Source organism: Diaporthe batatas (genome assembly GCF_019321695.1).
Source record: "Diaporthe batatas strain CRI 302-4 chromosome Unknown Contig00003, whole genome shotgun sequence".
In the NCBI taxonomy this organism is placed as follows: Eukaryota; Fungi; Ascomycota; class Sordariomycetes; order Diaporthales; family Diaporthaceae; genus Diaporthe; species Diaporthe batatas.
The window spans coordinates 5,834,415-5,857,691 of record NW_025408550.1 but is presented as its reverse complement, the minus strand read 5'-3'; the positions used below and the strand labels follow the sequence as shown (position 1 = coordinate 5,857,691).

Genomic DNA, 23,277 nt, shown 5'->3' with positions numbered 1-23,277 from the left:
TATTATTAAAAGTCGTGAATCCTCTACCTTATTATTATTAGAGGTTACACTGGATCGTATAGGGGAATAGATAAAAGATAAGAGATAAATAGTAATAATAGGTATAATAGTTGTATATTATATGTTGCTTACTTGCTTAGTTTAAGAGGGAGAATTCCCTCTTATTTATATTTATTTTCTAGGCTATATAGAATATTCGAGAATTAATTAATTACTAATCAAAGACTAGTAATTACTAATCTATTAGCTAATAATTAGCTAATTATTATCTAATATCGAATCTTGTCGAAGTAGGTGGAAGAAGACTAGGCCTAAAGAAGGAAGGTCGAGGTTCTTATATAGTTGAAGAAGTCTTCCACATAGAAGGTTCTAGAAATCCGCTTACGTAAGCAGATTACGCAATTATATATTATAGGGTTATATAGTAATATAAGCTATTAGTATATGAAATATATAGCTTATAGCTAATTAGCCCTTATAGTTAATAAGTTATTAATAAAAATATTTATTTTTTATTTTTTATTTTATATATAAGAATAATTTATTTGAATTTATTATTACGGGGAATTTTTGTTTATATAAGTAATATATATATTTTTATAAACCTTAATTAATATAGTATTACGTAAGCCTATTTGCTTACGTAATACCTTATAATTATATTATTAGAATTTTTAAGTTTTTAATAAAAGTATTACTTTTTCTTTAAGTTTAAAGCTCTATAAAAAACCTTAAAAAGAGTAGTAATAATAAGGTATTAACTCTTATATACTATTAGGAATAATAGGTCTTTTAGATTTATTATTATAACCTTTTAGTTAGATAATCTAGGCGACTAGCTAGTAGTAGTTACCACTCTCGTTACACGGGCCACCTATAGCCTCTAAGGCCCTAAGCTCTTCTAGCGTTAGAATTATCGAAGGCTTCCTTCCTTCCTTCCTTTCTTTTTTAGATAGATTAAGTATTATTTAAAACTCTATAATTCTAAGTAAGACTTAAGAGCTTCACCTCTCTTATATCTCTCTTATAATATAGCTCACTCTAGAGTTCTTAACTTATAACTATTAATTTTATTTTAGAGCTTATAAGTTTTTAAGGTAATAAGATAAGAGATATCTTTTATATATTTAAGATTTTAATATAATATTTTTAATTTTAAAAGATATTAGAATAACTTTTATATTTTTATTACTTTAAAACTAATAATATTAATTTAAACTAATATATTTTAATATTAGTTTAATATATTAATATAAGAAAGTATTTTCTAATAATAAGTAATATTATAAATATAATAAATTATAAAGTTATTATAAAACGTTTTATATAATAAACTTAATTATATTAATTTTAAAAATATTAATTAACTTACTTATATATATAAAAGAAGTAATAATAAATTATATTTATTTTAATTAAAAGTTTATTTAATAAGTATTAAAACGTTTAGTTAAGTTAGTTAAACTTTATTAATTAAGTTTAACTTATATATATATAAATCTATTAACCTTACTTATAATAATTAATTTATTATAACTTATTATTCTTATATTAATATTTTTAATCTTTTTAATCTTTCTTTCTTTTAACTAATTAAAAACTTTATTTATTAATAAAATAATCTTTAATTAAATTATTAAATTATTTAGAATTATTATTAAATATATAATTATAATGTATTTAATTTAAATAATTTAAGAATATTTTAAATTAATATTTTATAAATTATTTAAATTATTTAAATTTAAATTATTTAAATAAATAAAATTAAATATAAATTATAAATTAATTAATTATTTATTAAGTTATTATTAAATAATATTAATTATTTAATAATTTATTAATTAACTAATTTATTAATTAACTAATTACTTAATTAATTAATTACTTTTAATAATTTCTTTTTTATAATATAATTAATTAAAATATTCTAATAATAATTAAATAAACTTCTTTTAATAAAAAAGTAATTATTAAAGTTATAATTATTAAAATTATAATTATTATTATAATTATAATTATTATTTAAATAATAATTATTATTTAAATTAAAGTTTTATTTAATTTATAATTTTTATTTAAAGTAAAATCTTTATTTAAAGTAAAGTTTAATTTATTTTTATTTAAATAATAATCTTTGTTTTTAAATTCTTTATTTTTATTTAATATATAATTCTTTTAACCTTTTTAAATATAAAGTTAAAAACTTATAATTATAACTTTATAACTAATTTCTTATTTAATTATATTATATTATTATAATTTTATCTAGTTTAATTTAAGCTTTTCTAAGCTTATTTAGTATTTTACTCTTTAAAAAGTTAAATTTAAAGGGAGTTTTTAAGTTTAAGATTAAGATTCTTATAAATTTTAATTTACTTTAAATTAGGTTTATAATTTTTTAACTTTTTTAAAAATATATTAATTTTTTTAAATAATAATAACTTTTATTAAAATAAAGGTTTACTTTTATATAGTTATAAACCTAGTTATTAATAGTTATTTCTTTTTTTATTTATAAGTTATTAAAATTATAAACTTAAATAATAAAATATAATTACCTTACTTAAAGGTTATATTTTAGTTTATATAATAGGTTAAGTAACTACTTTTAAGTAGTCTTACTTATAAAGTAGATAGATAGGTGTTTACTTAAATAGAGTTAATACCCTAGTTAGAGGGATAGTAGCTTTATTTTCACCTATTTTAATTAATCTACCTAAGTTATATAATAAATTTAATACTTATATATAATACTCGTTAATATTAGACTAGGCAGCCTATAATTTATAATAATTTTAACTTTTAATAGGTATATATCTTATTATTATAAAGAAATATTAGAGAAAATACCCCCTTTTAAATTAACTAATAAGACCGGTTTATATTAAGGCTAATAATGCCGGCTCGAACCGACTAGGTACGGCCTAGCGTATTAATATAAGAAGGTATCTTCTAATAATAGATAGTGTTATAAATAATTATAAAGTTATTATAAAAAGTCTTATATAATAAATTTAATTAAGTTAATTTTAAAAGATATATTATATTTTATCTTTTTAGAATTTTAATTATTTACTTTTAGTTTAATAATAGAATTAAAAAAAATATAAATAGTTTATATAATTCTTTTAAAATAATTTAATAAAATAAATAAAATAAAATTTAAAATAAAATTTAAAATAAAATTTAAAATATTATTATTATTATTATTATTATTATTATTATTATTATTATTATTATTATTATTATTATTATTATTATTATTATTATTATTATTATTATTATTATTATTATTATTATTATTATTATTATTATTATTATTATTATTATTATTATTATTATTATTATTATTATTATTATTATTATTATTATTATTATTATTATTATTATTATTATTATTATTATTATTATTATTATTATTATTATTATTATTATTATTATTATTATTATTATTATTATTATTATTATTATTATTATTATTATTATTATTATTAGAGTTATAAGCTAATTACTTATAAGACTAACTAGTAGGTCTATATACTTACTTATCTTATTAGCTTAAATGACCTTCATACCTTTTATAACGCGGGATTATAGCTTCGCTACTTCCCTTATATTATTCTTTAAGTAACTCTAGTTTTAAATTAATAATTCTTTATAAATAATTTAAGCCTTCTTTTACTATAAGTCGCGAAGACTATTTTAATTACTTAATTAAATAATAAAACTAATTAGAAAATAGTTAATAAAAAAGTTAGAAAGTAATTTAAGTTTAAGTTTAAATTTAAGTTTAAGTTTTAATTTAAGTTTAAGTTTAAATAATTTAAAAGTTATTAATTTTAATTTTAATTTAAAAGAAAGTAGTTACTTTTATTATTATTACTTTTATAAGTTATTAAAAGTAGGTAAAAGTTTATTTTTAAATTTATCTTAAAATTATTTAAATAAGTTTAAATATTAATTTTTAATTAATTAAAGAATTTAAATAAGGTTAATAAAAGTATTAACTACTTCTTTTCTTATTAATATAAATATTATAATAATAGAAATACTTTTAAAACTTTTAAAAGATTTTATATTTAATTCTTATAAAATTAATTTTTAATTAATCTTTATAATAATTATAAAAGTTATTATAAAGTATATTATTTTAATAATTAAATCTATTAATTATTTAAAAGCTTAAATAGTTTTATAAATTATTAATTTCTTTTAAATAATATATTAAATAATTTCTATAATAATTATTTATATAATTAATAATTTAAATTATTATAAATATTTAGTTTAAATAAATAGATTTTAATAAATATTATTAATATACTTTTAAAAGTTATATATTATTTTAATTTATAGTTATATTATAAGTAAAATATATATTAGTTAGTAAATATTATAATTATTATAAAAATATTATTTAATAAATATAAAAGTTATTATAAGTATTTATAATTTAGTACTTTTCTAATATATTATAAAAGAAAAGAAAGTTATTATAAAAAAGTTTATTTATTTAGTTATTTATTTATTTAAGTAATATAAAGTAAGTTAGTTAGTAAGTAATTATATAAGTTAATAAGTATATAAATTATTAAATAAATTAGTAAGTAAATAGTTAAATATTAATTTAAAAGTTTAATAAATAAACTTAAATTATTTAACTAGTAAGAAAAGTTATTATAAATATTTATAATTTTAAGTCTTTTTTAATAAAAAATAAATATTTATATAAGAAAAAATAGCTAGTATATAAGTATAATATTCTCTCTTAAATTATAATTAATTAAAGAGCTTCATTTAACCTCCCCTAACTATATACACTACCTAAATAAAGTACTTTTTACACCCTTTACTTAAACCTATTAATTCTTTTTTAAAAGCCTTATATAAAAGCTTATAAGATTATTAACTAATTATTATAAGTTAACTTAATTATAAAGAACTTTATTAGTAATAAGAAGAGACTTTATTAATAATAAGAAGGGACTTTATTAATAATAAGAAGGGACTTTATTAACAATAAAAAGGGACTTTATTAGTAATAAAAAGAAGAGAAGTAGTAAACTATTAGACTAGAAGTAATAATAAAAGGATTAGAAATTAAGAGTTAATAAAAATATATATAATTAATAAGTATAAATTTTTATTTTATATAATAAGTAGGTAGTATAAATTAAGGTTAGCGTATTAAAGGTTATTATATTTATATATTAATTATTTTTCTTATATAAATATTTATTCTTTTAATATATTATAAGAAGGTAAGAGGGTTATTATAATAATTATTTAATTATAAAATTTATTTAATAAAAGAGTTTTATTTAATAATTAATTTATATTTATAAGTAATTTATAAATAGTTTTATTTTTTAAATTATAATACTTATAAATATTTATAAATAATTTAATAATAACTTTATAAGTATTATACTTTATTATTAAAACTAGTTAATAACTAATTAATATTAATTAACTTACTTATATATATAAGAAAAATAATAATAAGTTATATTTATCTTAGTTAAAAGTTTATTTAATAAATATAGAAACGTTTAATTAAGTTAGTTAAATCTTACTAACTAAGTTTAACTTATATATATATATATATATATAAACTTACTAACTTTACTTATAATAACTAATTTATTATAACTTATTATTCTTATAAAAATATATTATATTTTACTTTTTAAAACTTTAATTATTTATTTTTAACTTAATAATAAAATTAAAAATATAAATAATTTATAATTATTAATATTATATTTTAAATATTATATTTTAAATATTTATTATTATATAAAAATAATATATATACTTTTTAAATATTTATAAAATAAAAATAAAACTATATATTATTCTTTAAATAACTTTAATTTAAAATTAAATTTCTTTTATAAATATTTTAATTTTTATTATTATAAGTTATAAATATTATTTTAATATTTATATTAATAGCTTCTTTAAAGCTTATAATGACTATTCTTTTAGGTAATTAGTTAGTAAATACCTAACTATGATTAGCTGGAAGGGCGGCGGCACTTCACCCTCGCTCACTCGCTCCGCTCACTCGCTCCGGCGGCATACCGCCGCCTAAACTAGTGTAAGTCAGCTAATCAGAGGCTTCATTAGCTATGCTAGTGTAAGTCAGCTAAATAGGCTTAGTTAGCTATATAGGAAATTAGAGGAAGTAGTCTTAGTTAATTAGAAGCTCTAAAACTAGAAGTTCTAACTTAAATTAGTAGTACCCTTATTATATACTTATAAGAGGGGTAAAGTTATTAAAAACTTCAACTTATACCTTTAATTCCTTAACTAATTAGGGTTTAAAAAACTTATAAAAATAACTATTAAATCTATAAAAATTTAAGTTATATTTTAATACTATTTTTATAATAAATTAAATATTTAATATTTTTAATATAAATTTCTAGGTTTTTATTACTTTTTAGATTTTAAGAATTATAAAACCTTAAACTATTCTAAAAGAATAATATATATTTTTATAATATTAAAAATTAATTATTATTAATAATAAGATTATATAAAGTAAAAATAAAACTACTTATTATAAAAACCTTATACTTAGTTATTCTCTATTTAAATTTTCTTTAAGGGGTAGTCTTATAGAATGTTATGAGGCTGTCATGAGGCTGGGAATGTTTCAAATAATAGGCTTTAAGCGTTTTACCCCTGTGGAAGGGCCACATACGCCTTTAGACGTATATGGATATAGACCGAAACCAGTGGACATGCTCATGGTCCCAATGTGGAAATAGCCAGGGACATGGAATCTCAAGCGGAGCTGTCGAGCTTTCCGTCAAAACGAGACCAACAACAACCAACTTGCCATGTTGAGACACCACGAACGAGCTACATGTACACAAAGAAGATTGAGCATGACTACAGTCGAAATGAGGGAGCAGATGGGTGCTAGAATCAAATTCATCCTCGCATTGAGACTCTCAGGTTGGCCTTGTCTGAAGCATTCTAATAAACTTTTCCCTCCTCGCCAGTCACGGATCTGCAAGCTAGAGAGAGGAATAGCCGGTGCCCATGTGCCGTAAGATGATTGCTGCACGATGACTGCGAGTAATGCCCGGACCCTTGGCCTTCATTTTCTTTGGATTTCGCGATTCCATTTCAAGTATCAGCTTCATCAGTCCCACAAGACGTCGACCCGCCTATGGCCATTCAGTCCACAGATCAGTGTACTTAAGAAGCCATGTAAGTGCTGGCGTCAATACCCTCCTTGGGGAATTCACTATGATCTGGTTAGTTCGTGTGCAGGGAAGTAAAGGGATCATGGCACGTACGGAATGGCGACCTCGAAGCGCTTGCCAACGTCCTTGAGCACTTCCCTATCCGTGTCCTGGCTAACAAAAGAGATGGCAAGACCCTTGGTACCGAAACGACCGGCACGACCAACACGGTGGAGGTACGAGTCAGCGTCCGCGGGCATGTCGTAGTTGATGGCCAAGTTGATGCGCTCGATGTCGATACCACGACCAAAGACGTCAGTTGCGACACAGATTCGCTTGTTGAACTCCTTGAACTCCTTGTACCGACGGATACTTGGTGCAATGTCAGTCTCAATCCTGGCCAAAGACTGCAGCTGGGCCGCTTACCGCTCCTCTTGACTAACGCCGGAGTGGACCGCGATGGATGGGAAGTTGCATTCGCGGAGCAGCTTGTCAAGCTCCGTTGCGCGGACGGTGCTCTTGACGAAGATGATGACCTGGTTGAACTGCAGGTCATCAAGCAACTCGTTGAGCTTGCGGTTCTTCTCGCGCTCTTCGAGAGGCACGAAGTATTGCTGAAGACCGTGCAGTGTCAACTTGGTATCTTCGTCGACGTAGTGCTCGGTAGGGTTCTGCATGAACTTGCGGCAGATGGGCTTGATCTCGTCGGAAAGCGTGGCGCTGAACATCATGACCTGCTTCTGCTGAGGCGTGGCCCGGAAGATCTCTTGAACGTCGCGACGCATATCTGTGTTCGATTAGCGCTTGCGTTCAAGACATTTCGGTTTGCGTTATGGCGCCTTACCAACTTGGTCCAGCATCTTGTCGCACTCGTCGAGCACGAAGATGCGGACACTGCCCAGACGCAGGTACTTGTCGCGAACAAGAGCGTTCAGACGTCCAGGTGTACCGACAATGACGTGAGGGTGGGTGTCCTTGTTCTTGAGGATCTCGGCGTCCTTCTGGATGGGGGTGCCACCATAGAAGACGCCAGTCTTGATGTCTGGCATGTACTTGGAGAAACGGTTGTACTCGTTGCGGATCTGGAAAGCCAGCTCACGAGTGTGGCACATGACCAAGACCGAACATTCGCCGGCGACGGGCTCGACTTGCTGAAGAGTTGTGAGGACGAAAACCGCAGTCTTACCGAGACCAGACTTGGCCTGGCAGATGATGTCACCTCCGAGAAGCGCCTGGGGGATACATGTCTGCTGAACTGTACGGGCGATCGGAAGTCAGAAATTGGTCTCGCAAGGATTGAACGGAGGACGGAGAGGGAGTCGAAAAGGTCCGTCCATCGTCGCAGCAAAGCTTCTCATTGTCGCAACTCATCGTCGTCAATCAGTCGCATACATCAGTTGGTCGACATGAATGCCCACTCGGCGTGCCCGTGAACGACAGCATGCGTCCAGCCCAGCCTGTCACGTGGGATGGGCTGTTCTAGACGTTGTCGGTTGACGGCAAGCCATCAACACCGGACTGCCGACAGGAACCATCGCAAGACGGCGTGCGCTCGCATGAAACGTCTCGATGCAGCCGGCAGATTGTTGCTTCGGATGGTACCTGGCGGACCAGAGCAAACAATCACGTCGGCCGTCCGCCAACCTAGGTGGTCTTCCTCATCTCTCCAATACAGGAGTCAAACGTGGCGTACCCCTTCTCTCCACCCCTCTCTCGCCCACAGGTAAACGGAGGTTTCTTGTTCCTCTGTAACCAAGACGATAATGATGCGCGCTCCCCCCAAATGGACGAGACTGGATCTGACGAGAGCTGTCTTTGCTTCTGCTTTTGCTTTTGCTTGCGAGATGGACGGATCCTTTGGCATGCAAGAGGGAGCTTGCTTTGGGTAACGATAGGCTGGAATGGATTAAGATTTTTCAAGACTGACCCTCCGAAGGATGCTCGAAACCGCAGTCGGTGATGGCGCGAATCAGCTCAGGCTTCAAGAGGAAGTCGCGGAAACCGGTGGAGTGGATGCCGACGTAGGAACCCTTTTTATCGACGCTGTCGCCGGCCGCAGCCTCGGTCTTCTTGCCGTTGGCGGGGGCGGTGGTCTTTTGGGTCTCGAGCTCCTCGTCAGAGTAGTCGATGAGATCCTCCTCGGCAGACATGGCGATTGTCGATGGGTAGCTGTGGCGTGGGAGTCTCAAAAATGCGCGTGGCCAGGTTGGTCACGCAGACAGGTAAACAGAGAAGGAGTGCAGTGCAGGAACGCGGTAGACGACAGCAGAAGAGAAGAAAAAAAGGTTTTGTCGATGCGCAGATGGCAGACAAAGGGCAGGCTTGGTTGGGAGTGGAGTGGAAGAAGAAGAAGAAGGTTGAGTTCAGCTGGCCGTGCGACGGGAAAAGATGCAGGCAGTTACGGGAAGGAGGAACTTTGGGTGTGAAAGAAAGCTTGGGAATGCTCAGGCCAGGCGAGAGTGATGTTGCCAGCAGCTTGCCTGGGAGGAGCAAGACGTCTGGGCTGGCAGGGGGAGTGGTAGGGGCCGCCGGGAGGCAGCGGCGCAAGCAGGGCCTGGGCCTGGGCCTGGGGCGGGGAGCCATGGGGGAGCCATGGGAGCTCGCTCTTCTGCCTTCTGCGTGCTACCACAGCTTGCACAGGTGCCACTGCCAGTGGCCTTGCACTGCCCCAGTGGTTGCCTTTGCAAAGCGCTAGGCTGGAATCCAGATGACCGACCCACTTTTCCACAAGCAGAATCCGGTACCTCAGCGCACGGGCCAGGCTTCCGTGGGGCTTGGTTCCTGGTAGTGCCTGGTAAGGCTGCGCGCAGCAGGGAGCCGGTGCGAGAAATCAAAAGCGACCTGCCACATTCGAGCTCGAGCTCGAGAAGTATTGAATGAGACCAGGAGCGCCTCTCTTGCCCAAAACATCGTTGACAGGCAGTCGCATGAATGCGCAATCGACACGCCGCACTTGGGTTGCAGTGTCACCAAAAGAGTGTCCAGATTAAGCTCACGAGAACTCTGGTCAGGCTACTAAAAACAGTCTGGAATTCGAACGGTGACCACCTGTCTGTCACTTCTCCTGATTCTTTTGCATCCTGGCATCTTCTCACCGGCATCATGGCGAAGAAGAAAGTGCCCGGGGTCCCGAACAAATCATCGTACTGCCGCCTCTCCTTCATGTACCAAGCCGCAACATTCCTGGCGGCAGTATCGTCCAACCACAGCCAAGCCTCCGAGCCGGCTGCTTCGCAACACATGGATCCTGATGCCCACATGAAAGTTGACGGCGAAGATATCGACCACCTCAACACAGAAGAGAGCCACAGGACCGCCATGCAAACTCGGAATATGTCCCACAGGCTGCTTGCAGACTTCCGTTCCGTCTCCCTCAAGTCTCAGATCCGGGTCAGCCCGGCCATGAAGCGGACCATTTGCAAATTCTGCGACACGCTGCTTGTCGAGGGCCAGACTTGCACCTCAACCGTCGAAAACACGAGCAAAGGCAGGAGGAAGCCGTGGGCAGATGTCTTGGTTATAACGTGCCATACCTGCCACCACGCGAAGCGCTCCCCCGTCCACGCGCCGAGACAACCGCGCCGACCCTTGCGAGTTGCCACAAAAGCATTACAGCAGGGAGCAAAGCAGGGTGTTGCCCAAGAGCCGCAGCTACAGCCACAGAACGACCCTTGAAGTAACTGTCATACCTATGCCACTCCAGGTCAAATGCTCACCCGGACGACGACCTCTGTGCCAATCTGGCTGGTATGTTCGTCCAGAGTCCGGCGATGAGGACCGTGTGTGCCGTAGCTCAGCATTATCTGACTGGGCAGCTCTGTGAGAGGCGCCGCCCTAAAAGCACCAACAAGTCCCCCGGCAGCACCGACATCTGATGGGCCTTTCATGATTCCATGGCCAACCACATGATGCTAGACGCCGAGCTGGAGAAGAGGGTGGTCCAGGGCATAACGGTGCCGTTATTTATGCCCGCTACCTGGCTGCTGGGCCTGCTCCTTCACAGACTCCTCGCCGAGGACTTTGCTCGCCGCCATGAAGCTAGAAAGGTCAGTCAGGAGATACGAAATACGGCAGCAGACTGAAACCTACAGGCCACCGTGCCAGCTACCCAGCCCTCGCATGCATTCCGCCTGGACACTGGTCATGCGGAGAAGGTTCTCCGTGTCGGAGAGGTTGTTGGAAAGCTGGGCGAGCTGTGCCTGCAGCTGAGTCTGCACAAGAAGTGTCAGCCTGTTTTTTCGGGCATGATCCATGAAACCCATGCAATGCAAGACTCGGTGTATATCGTACCAGTTGTCGCTGCTTGAGGGCACTGCCCGAGGTGGCCAAGGATTGCCGCTGCGCGTTCTGGGTTGTGTTCATGATGACTAGGCCGCGTGAAAATACAATCAAATAGATGCGTTATTCTGTTCCGAAAGACCCTAGGATTCACGACATGGAGCTTGTTTCTTGGTGGTGAGCCCAGCTGCGGTGCGTGATGTCGATGTTTACCTACGTGACGCGCCGCCACTTGACCCGTAACTACAGCCTGGTACGGAGATACATAGTACCCCCGTTCCTGGCCGCCAGCTGCTGCCATCTGTCGCCAGCTGCGCACCTCCCCCCCCCCCAAGCAACAACTCTCGAATAGACTGACAGCTTTGGACGTCTCGTCGTCCGAAACAAGAGAGACTACGCATGAATGATGCTGGCTCGCCCAAACATAAGGTGACAGTCCTTCTAATTTAACAGTACCCGCGGTCTTCGTCCCGAAGATGAACGTGCCCAGGTACCGCCCAAGTACCTACCTACCTAGGTACTTAGGTGCCAGGGTACTCATGCCACTAGGAGATGCTCACACATTCATCCGCCCCTCGTGGCTCTGAGCCCGCTGGCAACGTAACAGCCAGCCATCCGACTTCTATGCGGCCTTCAGCAGCTACGGATGGTGACGATCTCGGTACCGGTCGGCGTCAACCTTGGTCAAAAGGACACCTGCAACCCGTGGCAGCGGAGGTAGGTCCCGGTGGCGACGTGGCCCCCCATGGTATGGGATGGTGTGGTATGGGTTGGGTTGGTGCACCCGCCTCGCGACAAGCGCAACACCCCAAACACCCGCCCCGGGGCGTGTGGGGGGGGGGGGGGAGAAGTGACGAATATAGAAACAGCGTGGGACCCTTTCAACCGCGGGAGAATCGCCTTGTGCCACTTCGCGCGTGCAGCAGCGACATTTGCATCATGTGCGTAACCCGCCTTTGTTTGACTACGACTCCGCCTCCTGCCCCGGAACCCCCCCGTTATACAGACACAGAGAGACAGCGGGAAAGCGGGACACCCTGTAGCACCAGAGCTCGCCATGCGTTGGGCAAGACACGAGGGCTCCGAGGTGACGTCTCAATGCGCATAAGATAAAGAAAGAGGCGGGGTGGCGACGTATCTTTGTTCTACCAAGGACCCGGGGAAAGAGGTCGTGGGCTGGATCCGCGCTAGGCGCCCCCAACATGTCGTGCCACAGGAGCATGTGGACGGGTTAGTGAGAGACATTGTCAGATGGGCCGCTTGCGCAGTGAGAAAATACGTGATACAATCTCTGATTGCCCTACATCTTCTGCATAGATCCCTACCACGGCTGACCCACAGGCTCCTGGCAGTGACTGCTTGCTATACGCGCCCCAGTCCGACCCATATATTATAGCCTCCCTTGTCTCCTTCAAGCCTCCAGAATAACTGTCCTTGGGAAGGATTACCATGATAGACATTAGATAGTTGAGTCGGGTCGTCGAGCCCCTCGCCCACGCCGACAGAACGACCCTTCAAACTGAAGGGATCGTCAACAACACCTTAGCAGGATACAGCTCGCCCGACGCTTGTTTCGTGGCAGCCAGACAGCCCACCAGTTGCCGAGTGTATCAGGACAGGGAGACTTTTGTGACCAAAATGAGAGGAAATCGAAGCCCCATTGAGTCTTTGAGTCTATTATTTCATCAATTCCAACCATCACCACCACCAAATCAAACCCTTTCATGCACATTCCAACCATTGACACTCCCTCGTTATCACGGACGAAATTGATATCCCAATGAATAATCCTAACAAATGAAATCGACTCGAAGATAATGAGACAGACCTCCAGTACATTGTAGTCAATCGCTTGCTTGTGGTCAAAATGCAAACTTTTCTGAGCAAGAATGAGGTAGACAAGGAAACCGAAGAAGGGGTAACTAGGAAAAGTGAAGGAGTGATGATGGAGAGACTGTGGTTGCGGCTTCCATAATTGTTTATACAGAGGCAGATCGTATCGTGCCACTTCCTGACATTGCTGACTCGGCCAAGGGCGTTCCTCCTCGGTTCGTCCCCCGGGGCCTGGCGGTCCTGATTGGCTGCTCGCGCATGATTTCTCCTTCCCTCGCCTTCCATGGCGTGCTCGAACGCACTGGGCAGGCAGGCAGATGGTAGATGGCGGGTGGCAGGTGGCGGGCCGTTGGGCGATAAAGGAATGTGGACGAAGAAGAGGCCGACGAGGATTCCAATGTGTTGATTGCTGTATTACCAGAAATAAAATATGTATGTTGTGATATGCTGTCTTTCGCCGCCGGGCCGTGCCTGCCAAGATGCCCCTATGTACTCTTGGATTCGATCCCTTCCCTGGCTTCATCCCTGGGATCTTGTCCACTAATATTATGTTGGTGACTTTGTGCGGTCGTCTTTTGTGTCGCAAGCCCTCCGTTATTCCCCAAGATTGGAGATCTTTGCTTTGGCATGTCCCCTTCCAGTTCGCCTTAAACGCCCCAGTCTATGTGTTCGTGTGCATGTGTTCATCGCCTCAGACCATTCATTATAGGCACCCGGCTAGTTAGCAGCAGATTGTTGTGGGCAAACAGGTCGTTCGTTGCCCTATGCGGCGTCCAAGGCAAGGTCTCTCGCCCGACCCGCAGTATCTGCCCGCTCAGGTAAATTGGGCTGGACAATGCGGGAACGGCTGATCAGTTGGCCTCTCGGGGAGAAACTGATCTGATGCTTGAGTTCCGCAGCGTCGATATACTTGGATATCGTAACCGCCCCTGTGCTCGGCCCAGAAGGCCATACCCAGGAACGCGACGCCCCTAGCGTGCTGCAATCGTAGGGCGGGCCCCAAGGCTACTTTGGCTGCTGTGTGCAGATGGCGTGTCGAGGTTGGTGGATTCACCACTGCCCGCGCTGGCGCTCGCACTCCCGGTCAGACTAGGCACATTTTTGCCCTTGTTGGGCGGGTTCGGGTTGCTCACCCCAGCGTGCTGTTCGACTTGTTGCGGCGCAACAGTATTGCCCTGGCCAGGAGGATACTGCGGCGTCGGTTGACGGACTCCGTTCGGAGGGGACGGTCTGCCGTTTACACCGGAACCGCCAGGACCACCGAGCCCGTTGGGCGGCGAGGGCCTGCCATTGCCTCCTCTCATAGACGGAGCATATCCCGGTGATTGACTTGCGCGTCGAGGAAAAGCTCCGTTCATGCCCATTGCCATCGGCCCGCCCATTGCCATCGGCCCAGCTGCACCTGGGCCCCAACCAAGGTCATCCATGCGCTGGGATGTCATTGAATTCGCCCTCGATTCCTGTTGCATTGCACTGCGGTCAACGGCACCGTACCGGTTGGAGGTGAGGCCCATCAGAGGATCCTCCAGCAAATTTTCGCGCAAACTTGCGTTCTGAGGACCTATCTGGCTCGAGCGATTTCTCCCAAAGCTAGGTCGAAAGCGACTTCCCCTTGAAGGCGGCATGGCGTCCATTTCCGGGTTCTTGCGAAACTGAGCGGCTGAAGGCTTGTGCCCATGTTGCCGATTCTTCCGCGAAGTAACGCTCATCATGTCAAAATTGTCGGGATCGATCATGGGCACCGGGGGCCCAGAGTTGGGGTCGAAATAGTCCCCATCATCGTCGTCGTCGTCGTCGTACATTCCTCCAGCCCCGCCGTTCATCGTCCTCGGTGGGGGTCCGCGCCTACCTGCCATTGGCGGCCCCATCGGGCCTGGGCCGGGGCCGGGGCCTGGGCCGGGGCCTCGCCTCATCCGCATCTCTTGCTCCCTTAAGGCCAGCTCACGCTGCCTTAACTGCAGTTCACGTTCTCTGGTAGCCAAGTCTGATGGATCAAGGTTCCCTTCGCCTCCTTCAGGGATATCGTCATAAAGCACGAGATGGCTGAATTCCTCCAGGTCGGCCCCATCCATGGATCCTCGCCTGGATTGCTGGCGAGGGTACCCGTTCGGTCCGTTCATCGGCGGCCGTCCATATCCGTTGGGCGGCCCGGCGTTAGAAGAGGGGCGACGCATGCCAGGAGGCGGTCCTAGCTGCGAAGCACCTCGGGGTCGTGGCCGTCCCGGCATGCCATTTCCATTGGGCATACCATTAGGTGGCATGCCACGCGGCGGTGGTTGCATTGACATACGAGGCATCGGTGAGGGGAAGGCCATAGACGTGGGCGAACCTGAAGGGGGTGGTGGCCCTGCTGCTGCGACTGTGTCTACCTTTGGCCTGCTTCGATTGACCACGTTTAAGTGATGCAGCATCGCGTACAGGGTCTCGATCCGAGGCACTTTGACGCCAGCCTCCTTTGCCAGGTTCACTGGAGAACCAAGATATGTTTCGACTTCCATGGGCCGCCGAGCCTGATAGTCCTGCCACATTATACTATCCGTCCCCGTCTGCTTCAACATGTCGTCGACAACTTTCTGTTTGTACTCGGCGTCAAATTTGCAGCCTTGGGCATGTGCGAGTTCGAGCAACTCTTCGATCACACCAAATATCAGGGTCTTGACGGCGGGCTTTGCCAGGAGTTCGGAGTAGCTCGAAGTCTCGAAGAGAACGCTGGCAGGATGAAAAGCGATGGGACTGGCCAGGACCATTAGCTACGGATCATATCAAACAGGAAGAGGGGTTGAACTAACCCTATCACTCGTTCGTACTGCTGTTGCCGGATGTTCGGCGACACCTTTGCGTCGACCTGGCCTGTACTTAAGGTCATAGCAAGAGCCGAAGACATGTCGTCTTGTATAGTCGCCGGGATCTCGCTGTTTCTCTTGGCCGGTCCGATCCAAAGTTCTGTGGATCCTTTGTGCTCGAACTCGCTCTGACCAAGTTGTGTGAGATCCGCACCGGCGACCAGGGAGAGGACAACATTTGTGGGATACCGCTCCTCTATGGCCGCCTCGACGCCTATCGCGTTGGTAGTGTTCACCAGGATACAAGTATGCTGGGGCACAACGACTGAGTCGATCACCGAGGCTAGGTCGTACACATCCGGTAGTGCCTTTACGCAGAGGACAACGTAGTCGAAGTGGCCATCCTTGCGGCTGACGGCCTCCTCGGGTGATTTGACCACTGTTGCAATGGGTGTCAGCGCCTGCTCCGGGGTGAACAACAGGAAAGCATGTAGTATTATTCCACGTACCCCGACGTGGCTTGAACCTTTCATTCCCAAACACTTGTGACCTGCAAGAGAGCTGTTAGGGCATGGATACTTCCTGGCTCGAGTAGCAGGGGACAACTTACTTGAAAGAGATGCCATACTGAGCTACGTGATCGTAGCCGGATTTCCAAACAAGAGTTACGTCGCAGGCGTTGGTTGCCTGTAACCTCCAGGATAAGAAAGCAGAGACGGCATTTCCACCCACTGTGATAACGTTCATCAGCTCTAGATCATCCATGTCGACAACATCAACCAGGGACGGATGAACACCGGACTCCCCAGAGGACTGAGAACCAAGAGCGCGTGTGCGGGAGTGGAGATTAGGAGGAATGCGGCATAGAAGCGGCGGGAAGGGGGGCTAGTTCAAGGGAAGAAGGTGGCCCATGAGTCCGAAGAATGCAGTGTCGCACTTGGTGAGAGGAAGCAAATGCACCGCTGCGGCGGCGCAACACAGACAGCAGATGAGGCTCGCACAAGGCATAACAAAATCGGGGTCAACACACCTGATAATATCTTGAGACGGGGCGTTGCGGGAGCCATGGTTAGCGGCCCTCTTGCAATTGGCCTAGTGAGAGGCCGAGTCTTGAGGGTGCAGTGCAGTTGTACAGCCGGGCCAGGGGGCCTGCTCGGGGTTGGTATGCAGCAGAGCTCTCGCGATCAGCAAGACGGAAGGTTTGCCGCTTTGGAAGTAGCCCGGTACCACGACTAGAAGACGCGAGGCCTGCACCTCCCTTGCCAAGTGGGCTGTGGCTGGGTTGGGCTGAGGAGTTCGGATCTGCCCTGGCGATTTTGCTCGTCGGTGCGTCTCACGATTTTGGTGGCCGGTCCCCAGGTCTCCGCGCGGCAACCCTGAGTGCCTCCTTCCTTGGTTCTCCCTCTTCCACCGCGAATTGTATGCTGATGTGGCCTTGGTCGGACGCAGGCGACTGTGTGGGTGATGGCTTATCGGGACGGGGCTGGGTGTGTCAACGCAGGACCCATTCGGCACACGCGGGCTTCGTGACGGGTTGTGCGGCGGTGAACGAGCGTTGGGTGACAGGTATGGAAGCACGACGGGTGCGGGTCTTGCGGACGATGGGTGGCGCAGATAGGACAAGCCCCGGTGGGACTAGAGCAACGACGGTGCAGCAATGAAGCTGAGGCCCGAGAGGTGCGCAAGGCAAAGAAACAAAAGGGTGGCTTTGAACGAGTGGCAAGCGTTGGACAGCGCCTGAGGAAGAAGAAAATGATGTTAGTGTAGAGTTCGGATGGGACGATGGCCAGTTGCTGGTTGCCTCCTCCGTCTCGAAAGAAGTGACCGGGAAAGGACAGGGCCAAGCAAGCGGAGAATAAAAGTAAAAGGCAGAGGAGGCAGGGCAGGGCAATGTAGAGCAGAGGTAGTGGGTAGGTAGGCACAGGCTGGCAGGCTGGCAGGCTGGCAGGCTGGCAGGTAGGGCACAGGCAGGCAGGGTGGACTGGGGCTGCGCGGGATCAGACTCGGAGGGGCTGGGATTGCCGATGTATTCAGGTTTTGCCCTGGGGGTCCTTGGGGGGTCCCTGGGGGGTGGAAGGGTGTGTGTGGTGCACGCGCTGATAGGCCGCTGCTGGCAGGCTTGGGCAGGGCTGGGACCAGGTAGTCCCGTCTGTCAATGGGTGCTGCTCACCTTATCTGAGTGCCGTGCCCTGGTGTGGTTAGCGGGCTTGTTCCTCCTGTCCTCTTGGGACGAGTTGGCGGCGTGCAGCGGTCAGGATCAACGGTGTAAGGTCTCGAGGTACCTGTGCGGTATCCCAGAGAGGCAGAGAGCCAGGGAGCCAGGGAGCAAAGGTAACGAGCGTTTTGGGCTGGCGTCGAGGGCAAGGATGTGTCTGTGGTCGGCCCAAGCAAGCGTGGAGGCCGGCCCTGAAGTAAGCTCTAGGAAACAGCGACAGTGAATGCAACGGCGGCTGCGGCTGCGTGCGTGACGAGTATACGAGTCCTTCCTTCCACAAATACACCGCAGCGTCCAGCTGTGTGTGCAGCAGAGAGCTTCGTCTGGCTGGGTTGGGCCGGCGTGTGAGGCTAGGATCCGCCGTGGGTGCGAGAGGTTGAGTTGTACGGAATGTGTGGTTTGTGAGCGTGGACGTGGACGTGTCTGGCGGGAGCACGAGCAGGCGGGTAGGCAGGCGACGAGGAGAAGGCCAAGGAAGAATGGAAGCAAGGCCTGTCTGCGGGTGGTGGTACCTGGGCAGCGAGCAGGCAGAGAGGGCTAGGTATCCCAAGGAGAGCAGAGAGAACTGGAGACCAGAGACTGGGGACCGACCCCGCCTGAGGGCCAGAGGAGCAGAGCAGATTGGGAGTGGGCTAGACTGGAACCGCCAGCACACACAGCACAGAGCTACCTGTCCAACGGTGGCCACAGGCCGCATGGGTACCGCGACGGGGACGCGGGACGGTGTGGCTCCCGTTTTCTCTTGGTTGACATTGGCAAGCACCAATTTGACGCGACAAGAAACTGGCAGGACAGGACAAGACTGGACAAGACAAAGACCGGGTGGGGGGGGGATATGGCCCCAGAAAGGCTGTGCAGATTGATGGATGTGCTTAGCTGTAATTGCGCCGACGGGGTGACTGGGCCTGCATGCTCGGATGGGCTCCCCTTCTCTTCCAGGCGTAGCTCGTGTTTGGGCGATGAGGCCAGGCTCCTCCCAGGTAGGTACTGGGTAGCTGCCCTACGGTACCTCACCCAGGTACGTACCTAGCCAAAGTTTGGCCAGGTACGGAATACTTTGGTAGACAACGGCCGTCTGGGCTCCTAGCCCAGCACCCAGCACCACCACCCACTGTGTGCGAGCTGGGCCGGTCCAGGGGATGGTGGAGGATTCATGAGCTTTATTTGATCTCCCTGCGCAGAACATGCAGCCTTCTATTAATAATAAGACGAACTGGCCATGAGCGGTCCACCCTCCAGCCGGGAGAGAAACATTTGGGGCATGATCTCGAGCATGATCCACGAGGTATGTATGTGCGCCAGCAGCCTGGGCCAGCCTCTCCCAACCGCTTGGTACTCCGTACTGCCCGGTCTGTCTGCGGTCTGTCAGAACGGATACGCTGTGGGTATACGGTGCATTGGGTGCCAGCTGAGCCCACGGGAAGCCGGCGCTGCCGTCGTCAGAGGCCAGGGGGCACACCTCCTCCCCGGCGGCCTGTGGTATCTCCTCTGCAGGGCGTACAACTTACCAGAGCCACTCGAGACCAAGCTGGTGAGCGATTCAACGCCACGCTGTTTCTACCGTGCTAGACGCGCGTTTGTGGCGCGCCCGTCTGAAAGGACGGCAGGACGGTCGCAGCTCCCCATCTCGGCACGTTCGGGAAGGGGCGACTTGGTCGTGGTATTACATTTGGCGCTGGCGATCGGCACTCCACCTTGACCTTGAACTACACTGAAGCCATGCCTGCATATCGCAGAACGACCACACCTACTGTGTACTACTGGTTGAAGGCGTCCTCGCCCTGTCGTCTGGAAGCATGCCATACATGCTACGGTACTCCGTACATGGCCCCCTGCCTGCGAGGACCCGCCCAAAACTCTCGAGTGTGGCTTTCTGGCTTCGGTGGGCCATTGGGTTTTGCCCAGCCGACTACGAGCTCCACCGAGACAATTCTTCCATCAGTCAGTCGAATGTCTCGAGTGGACATTGGATCTCATCAGCCTCCTACACGCCGGGCCACCCACCATGTTTTGCACAGTACATGGCCACGCGCTGGGGCATGCTCAGAGTCAGTTGCGTCTCCATGCGCACCCATTGCATCTGAATGGCGTGGGGCTGCTGCAGCCGGTCCAAAAATTAAGGGGATGGCGATATGACTTGGAAAGGCCCCGCGGAAGAAATGCCAGAACTCTTGCGCTCAGAGCACCCTGAGCACTCGGTATCGTCATTGTTGCCAATGCGACCATCGGTCTCAGTGCTAGATCGGTTCATCAATTTCCACCTGCGAACTTTGGTACCACCACATTTGTTGACGTAAAGCACGCACGGCAGCCTAAACGTCTTTCGGCGCCAGCCATGTCTGCGGCAGGCCTGATCCTTGCCTCCCATCCCGTCAACCATCGGCTTTCCGGACGCTTGGACGACGCGTTCGCTGCTCCTCGTCAAGACTTGTTGACTACCTGCCTTGCTGGCAGTCTTTGCCAACAAAACGGTATGCCAGCCGTCGCAACCACAAGCTCGCGGCAGCTGGCAGCTGGCACCTGGTGTGGTGTTGCCGCAGCTCGGCCGCTCGGCCTGCCCTTCCATGCCACCCACACTGCAATTAGAGTGGAATTGAACACGGACATCGGCACACCTAGTTACACCTCCTGCACCCCGTGTCCGTCGTCGAAGTAGTCAGTACCGGCCGGTGCTGGTTGCCAACAACGGGACCTCGCGGCCCAGCAACTTGACCAAGAAGTAGACATGACCTGCAGTGCGCCAGGTCTCCCGTAATTCGTGCGACCCAGGACCGAGAGACCCGGACGAGCCTGGAGCCATCTGGCAAGGAGACCCCATGTCGGGAGATGCAACCCTTGAGGGAGGGATGCGATAGACTGAACTCAATCCTCGAGCTCGCAGGCTCGTTGCCTCCGTTATCAGCTGCAACTACACATTCCTTTGCTGCCCTGCCAGCCTGCCAGCCTGCTGTCGTGTATTCCTGTCGGGCCTAGTCCATCTGTCCTAGTGGCTGCCGCACGATCCCGGTCTTTCACGAACAGGATCGAACGGACCATGTGGGGACGGACGTACTGTGGTAGCCGCGTCGCCAGTGCACATGTGGGCTGTCCATCAGGCTCCGCTTTTACCATCCTGCTCTACTCCCCCAGCATGTCTCAGGTACTTGGTACCATGCAGTCTGGCAGTCTGGCAGGCTACGACTTTCTCACGACGCCGGAACTGGGCGGTAATGCCAACGGTGAACCCAAAAGAACCACGCTGCCCCAGGGAACAGGCTCGAGGAGGGTTTCGGCTTTGCATCTTTTGTGAACAGGCCGAGCGGCCGGAACAGCGCCAACTTGCAAGCCTGCGCGGGCGCGCTTGCATGGCGGCAGCGATCAGCTTGGCAAAAACTTGGAATGGGAAATTGGGAAATGGCATCTTGCTGCAGGAGTCGCGCACCGCGTGCGATTGCCCCTATTTGTTGCCGACGCTGGGATCCCTGATTGTCAGAGTGTCAGAGTGTCAGTCGACGGACGGGCGCACACCAGCCTGACCAGTGCTTCCTTAGCCCCAGTTCTTGGTGACCGATGACCCGCGACGGTTCCTGTCAAGCCCGAGTTACTGGCCCTAGCAGCAATCCTAGGCGACTGGCACTGGCTGTCAACGGCCGGCACCTTGAACCGGAGATGGACTCAATTTCTCGGGACGCTCGGCAAGACCGCGGCCGAAATTTGTGCCTGCCGTTGTGAGTGCACGAGCTTCCGGTGTCTTCGACAGGTTCCATCAGGGCCGCAGCCAGACCTCCCGCACGCCCTGTGTGCATAGCGGTCCCGCTCAGGACCGAAGCAGCATGTGGAGACCGGGACACGTTCGACGTCTCCTCCATAATGATGCCCGATGACGCCGTGCAAGGCGGTGATCCCAGCGCACGGTCAACCCCAATGTGAGCTCCAACAGCCCGAGATCCACGCAACGGGACGGCATTTTATCAAATGATGGATGACTTGGGAGACGTGTGATGCAGCTGGAGAGGGCGACTCTTGCACTGTCACTGAACATAGAGTGCAAGAAATCGGCCACATTATCAGATGTCAGAATCGGACGGCGCCACCCCGGTTTGCCACTGCGACCAGGGTATTATTATTTTACGGCACGGCGGGCACTGACTTGAATCCGACCGCGAGGATCCAATAGCCATGGGCTCCGGAATGTCTGACGTCTGGCGAACCACTATAGCTGAGCATCGCCGTCGTTGCAGATTAGCTGTCGGGTTGCTACACGTATGAATACCTCGCGAACCTGCGAGCCCACCGCGACAGACAGCAAAGCCCCCGGACTTGGAACGCGCATGCCCGTCCCTTGCGACACGAGCGAAGGCAGAACCAAGGAAGGAGGAATACGGAGCTATAACACCTGGCAATTATCAAATCCGTCCAGCCTACTGTAGTAGTAATAAGCTGCAGATAACAAGACCCGCGCTAATAACAGTAGGACCACCCTGCCTCAACCTTGCGGAAATGACTGGAGAACCACATCAATTCTGTTGCTGACATCGGTCTGAGGACTTTCTCACCACGGCTGTTCCCCCCCCCCCCTTTCACGTGCATCATAACCGTTGAGGGCACCGCAAAGGTGTAAGCGCGGAATGGGCAGATGGGCAAATGGGGAGTGTCTTCTGTCATGCCCGCACATAGATCTCTGCTGCTACTACCTAACAATGGCACCTCGTGCAGGATCTGCACAACAGATGCCCTCTCAGCCTTGCTCCGAGCCCCACAACCCGAAGCTTTTGGTACTGTACAGTCCCAACACGCTGCTTGATTGACGGCTCTTGCGGGCCACACCGATCCAATCTTCGGGATCAGCGAGAGGCCCCGGCTTTGTCTGGAGCTCGCAACAATTCGGGATAATTCCTCGTGTTGACGAATGTCCACGATGGCGAGGGAATGATTCACTGGAAGCAAGCCAGGTGAGTGCTGCCTACCAATCGAGGCGGGCATC

At 45.0% G+C, this 23,277-nt stretch overlaps 4 protein-coding genes across 4 annotated transcripts; 1 reads left to right on the top strand and 3 right to left on the bottom strand.

Moving 5' to 3' along the window:
- Window positions 1–6,668: 6,668 nt before the first annotated feature.
- On the bottom strand, window positions 6,669–9,860 carry KVR01_003792 (ATP-dependent RNA helicase SUB2). The gene is made up of 5 exons (XM_044791492.1): window positions 9,133–9,860; window positions 8,050–8,460; window positions 7,632–7,992; window positions 7,320–7,577; window positions 6,669–7,267 (listed from the first exon to the last, which is right to left on the bottom strand). The coding sequence occupies exons 1-5, from the start codon at window positions 9,353–9,355 to the stop codon at window positions 7,219–7,221; spliced, it is 1,302 nt and encodes a 433-aa protein (XP_044648807.1). The 5' UTR covers window positions 9,356–9,860; the 3' UTR covers window positions 6,669–7,218.
- A 447-nt stretch (window positions 9,861–10,307) lies between these two features.
- Window positions 10,308–10,880, top strand: KVR01_003026 (uncharacterized protein; the record flags this gene model as incomplete). Its single annotated transcript, XM_044787007.1, has 1 exon — window positions 10,308–10,880. One exon carries the CDS (start codon window positions 10,308–10,310, stop codon window positions 10,878–10,880), a length of 573 nt encoding a protein of 190 aa, XP_044648041.1.
- A 284-nt stretch (window positions 10,881–11,164) lies between these two features.
- On the bottom strand, window positions 11,165–11,567 carry KVR01_003321 (uncharacterized protein; the record flags this gene model as incomplete). The annotated part of the gene is made up of 3 exons (XM_044791468.1): window positions 11,165–11,243; window positions 11,295–11,416; window positions 11,496–11,567. The coding sequence occupies 3 exons, from the start codon at window positions 11,565–11,567 to the stop codon at window positions 11,165–11,167; spliced, it is 273 nt and encodes a 90-aa protein (XP_044648336.1).
- Window positions 11,568–12,759: 1,192 nt separating this feature from the next.
- Window positions 12,760–19,142, bottom strand: KVR01_002849 (uncharacterized protein). The gene is made up of 7 exons (XM_044789918.1): window positions 18,270–19,142; window positions 17,130–17,836; window positions 16,710–16,830; window positions 16,609–16,649; window positions 16,106–16,538; window positions 14,450–16,049; window positions 12,760–14,381 (listed from the first exon to the last, which is right to left on the bottom strand). The coding sequence occupies exons 2-7, from the start codon at window positions 17,164–17,166 to the stop codon at window positions 14,367–14,369; spliced, it is 2,247 nt and encodes a 748-aa protein (XP_044647864.1). The 5' UTR covers window positions 17,167–17,836; window positions 18,270–19,142; the 3' UTR covers window positions 12,760–14,366.
- Between the last annotated feature and the right edge of the window lie 4,135 nt (window positions 19,143–23,277).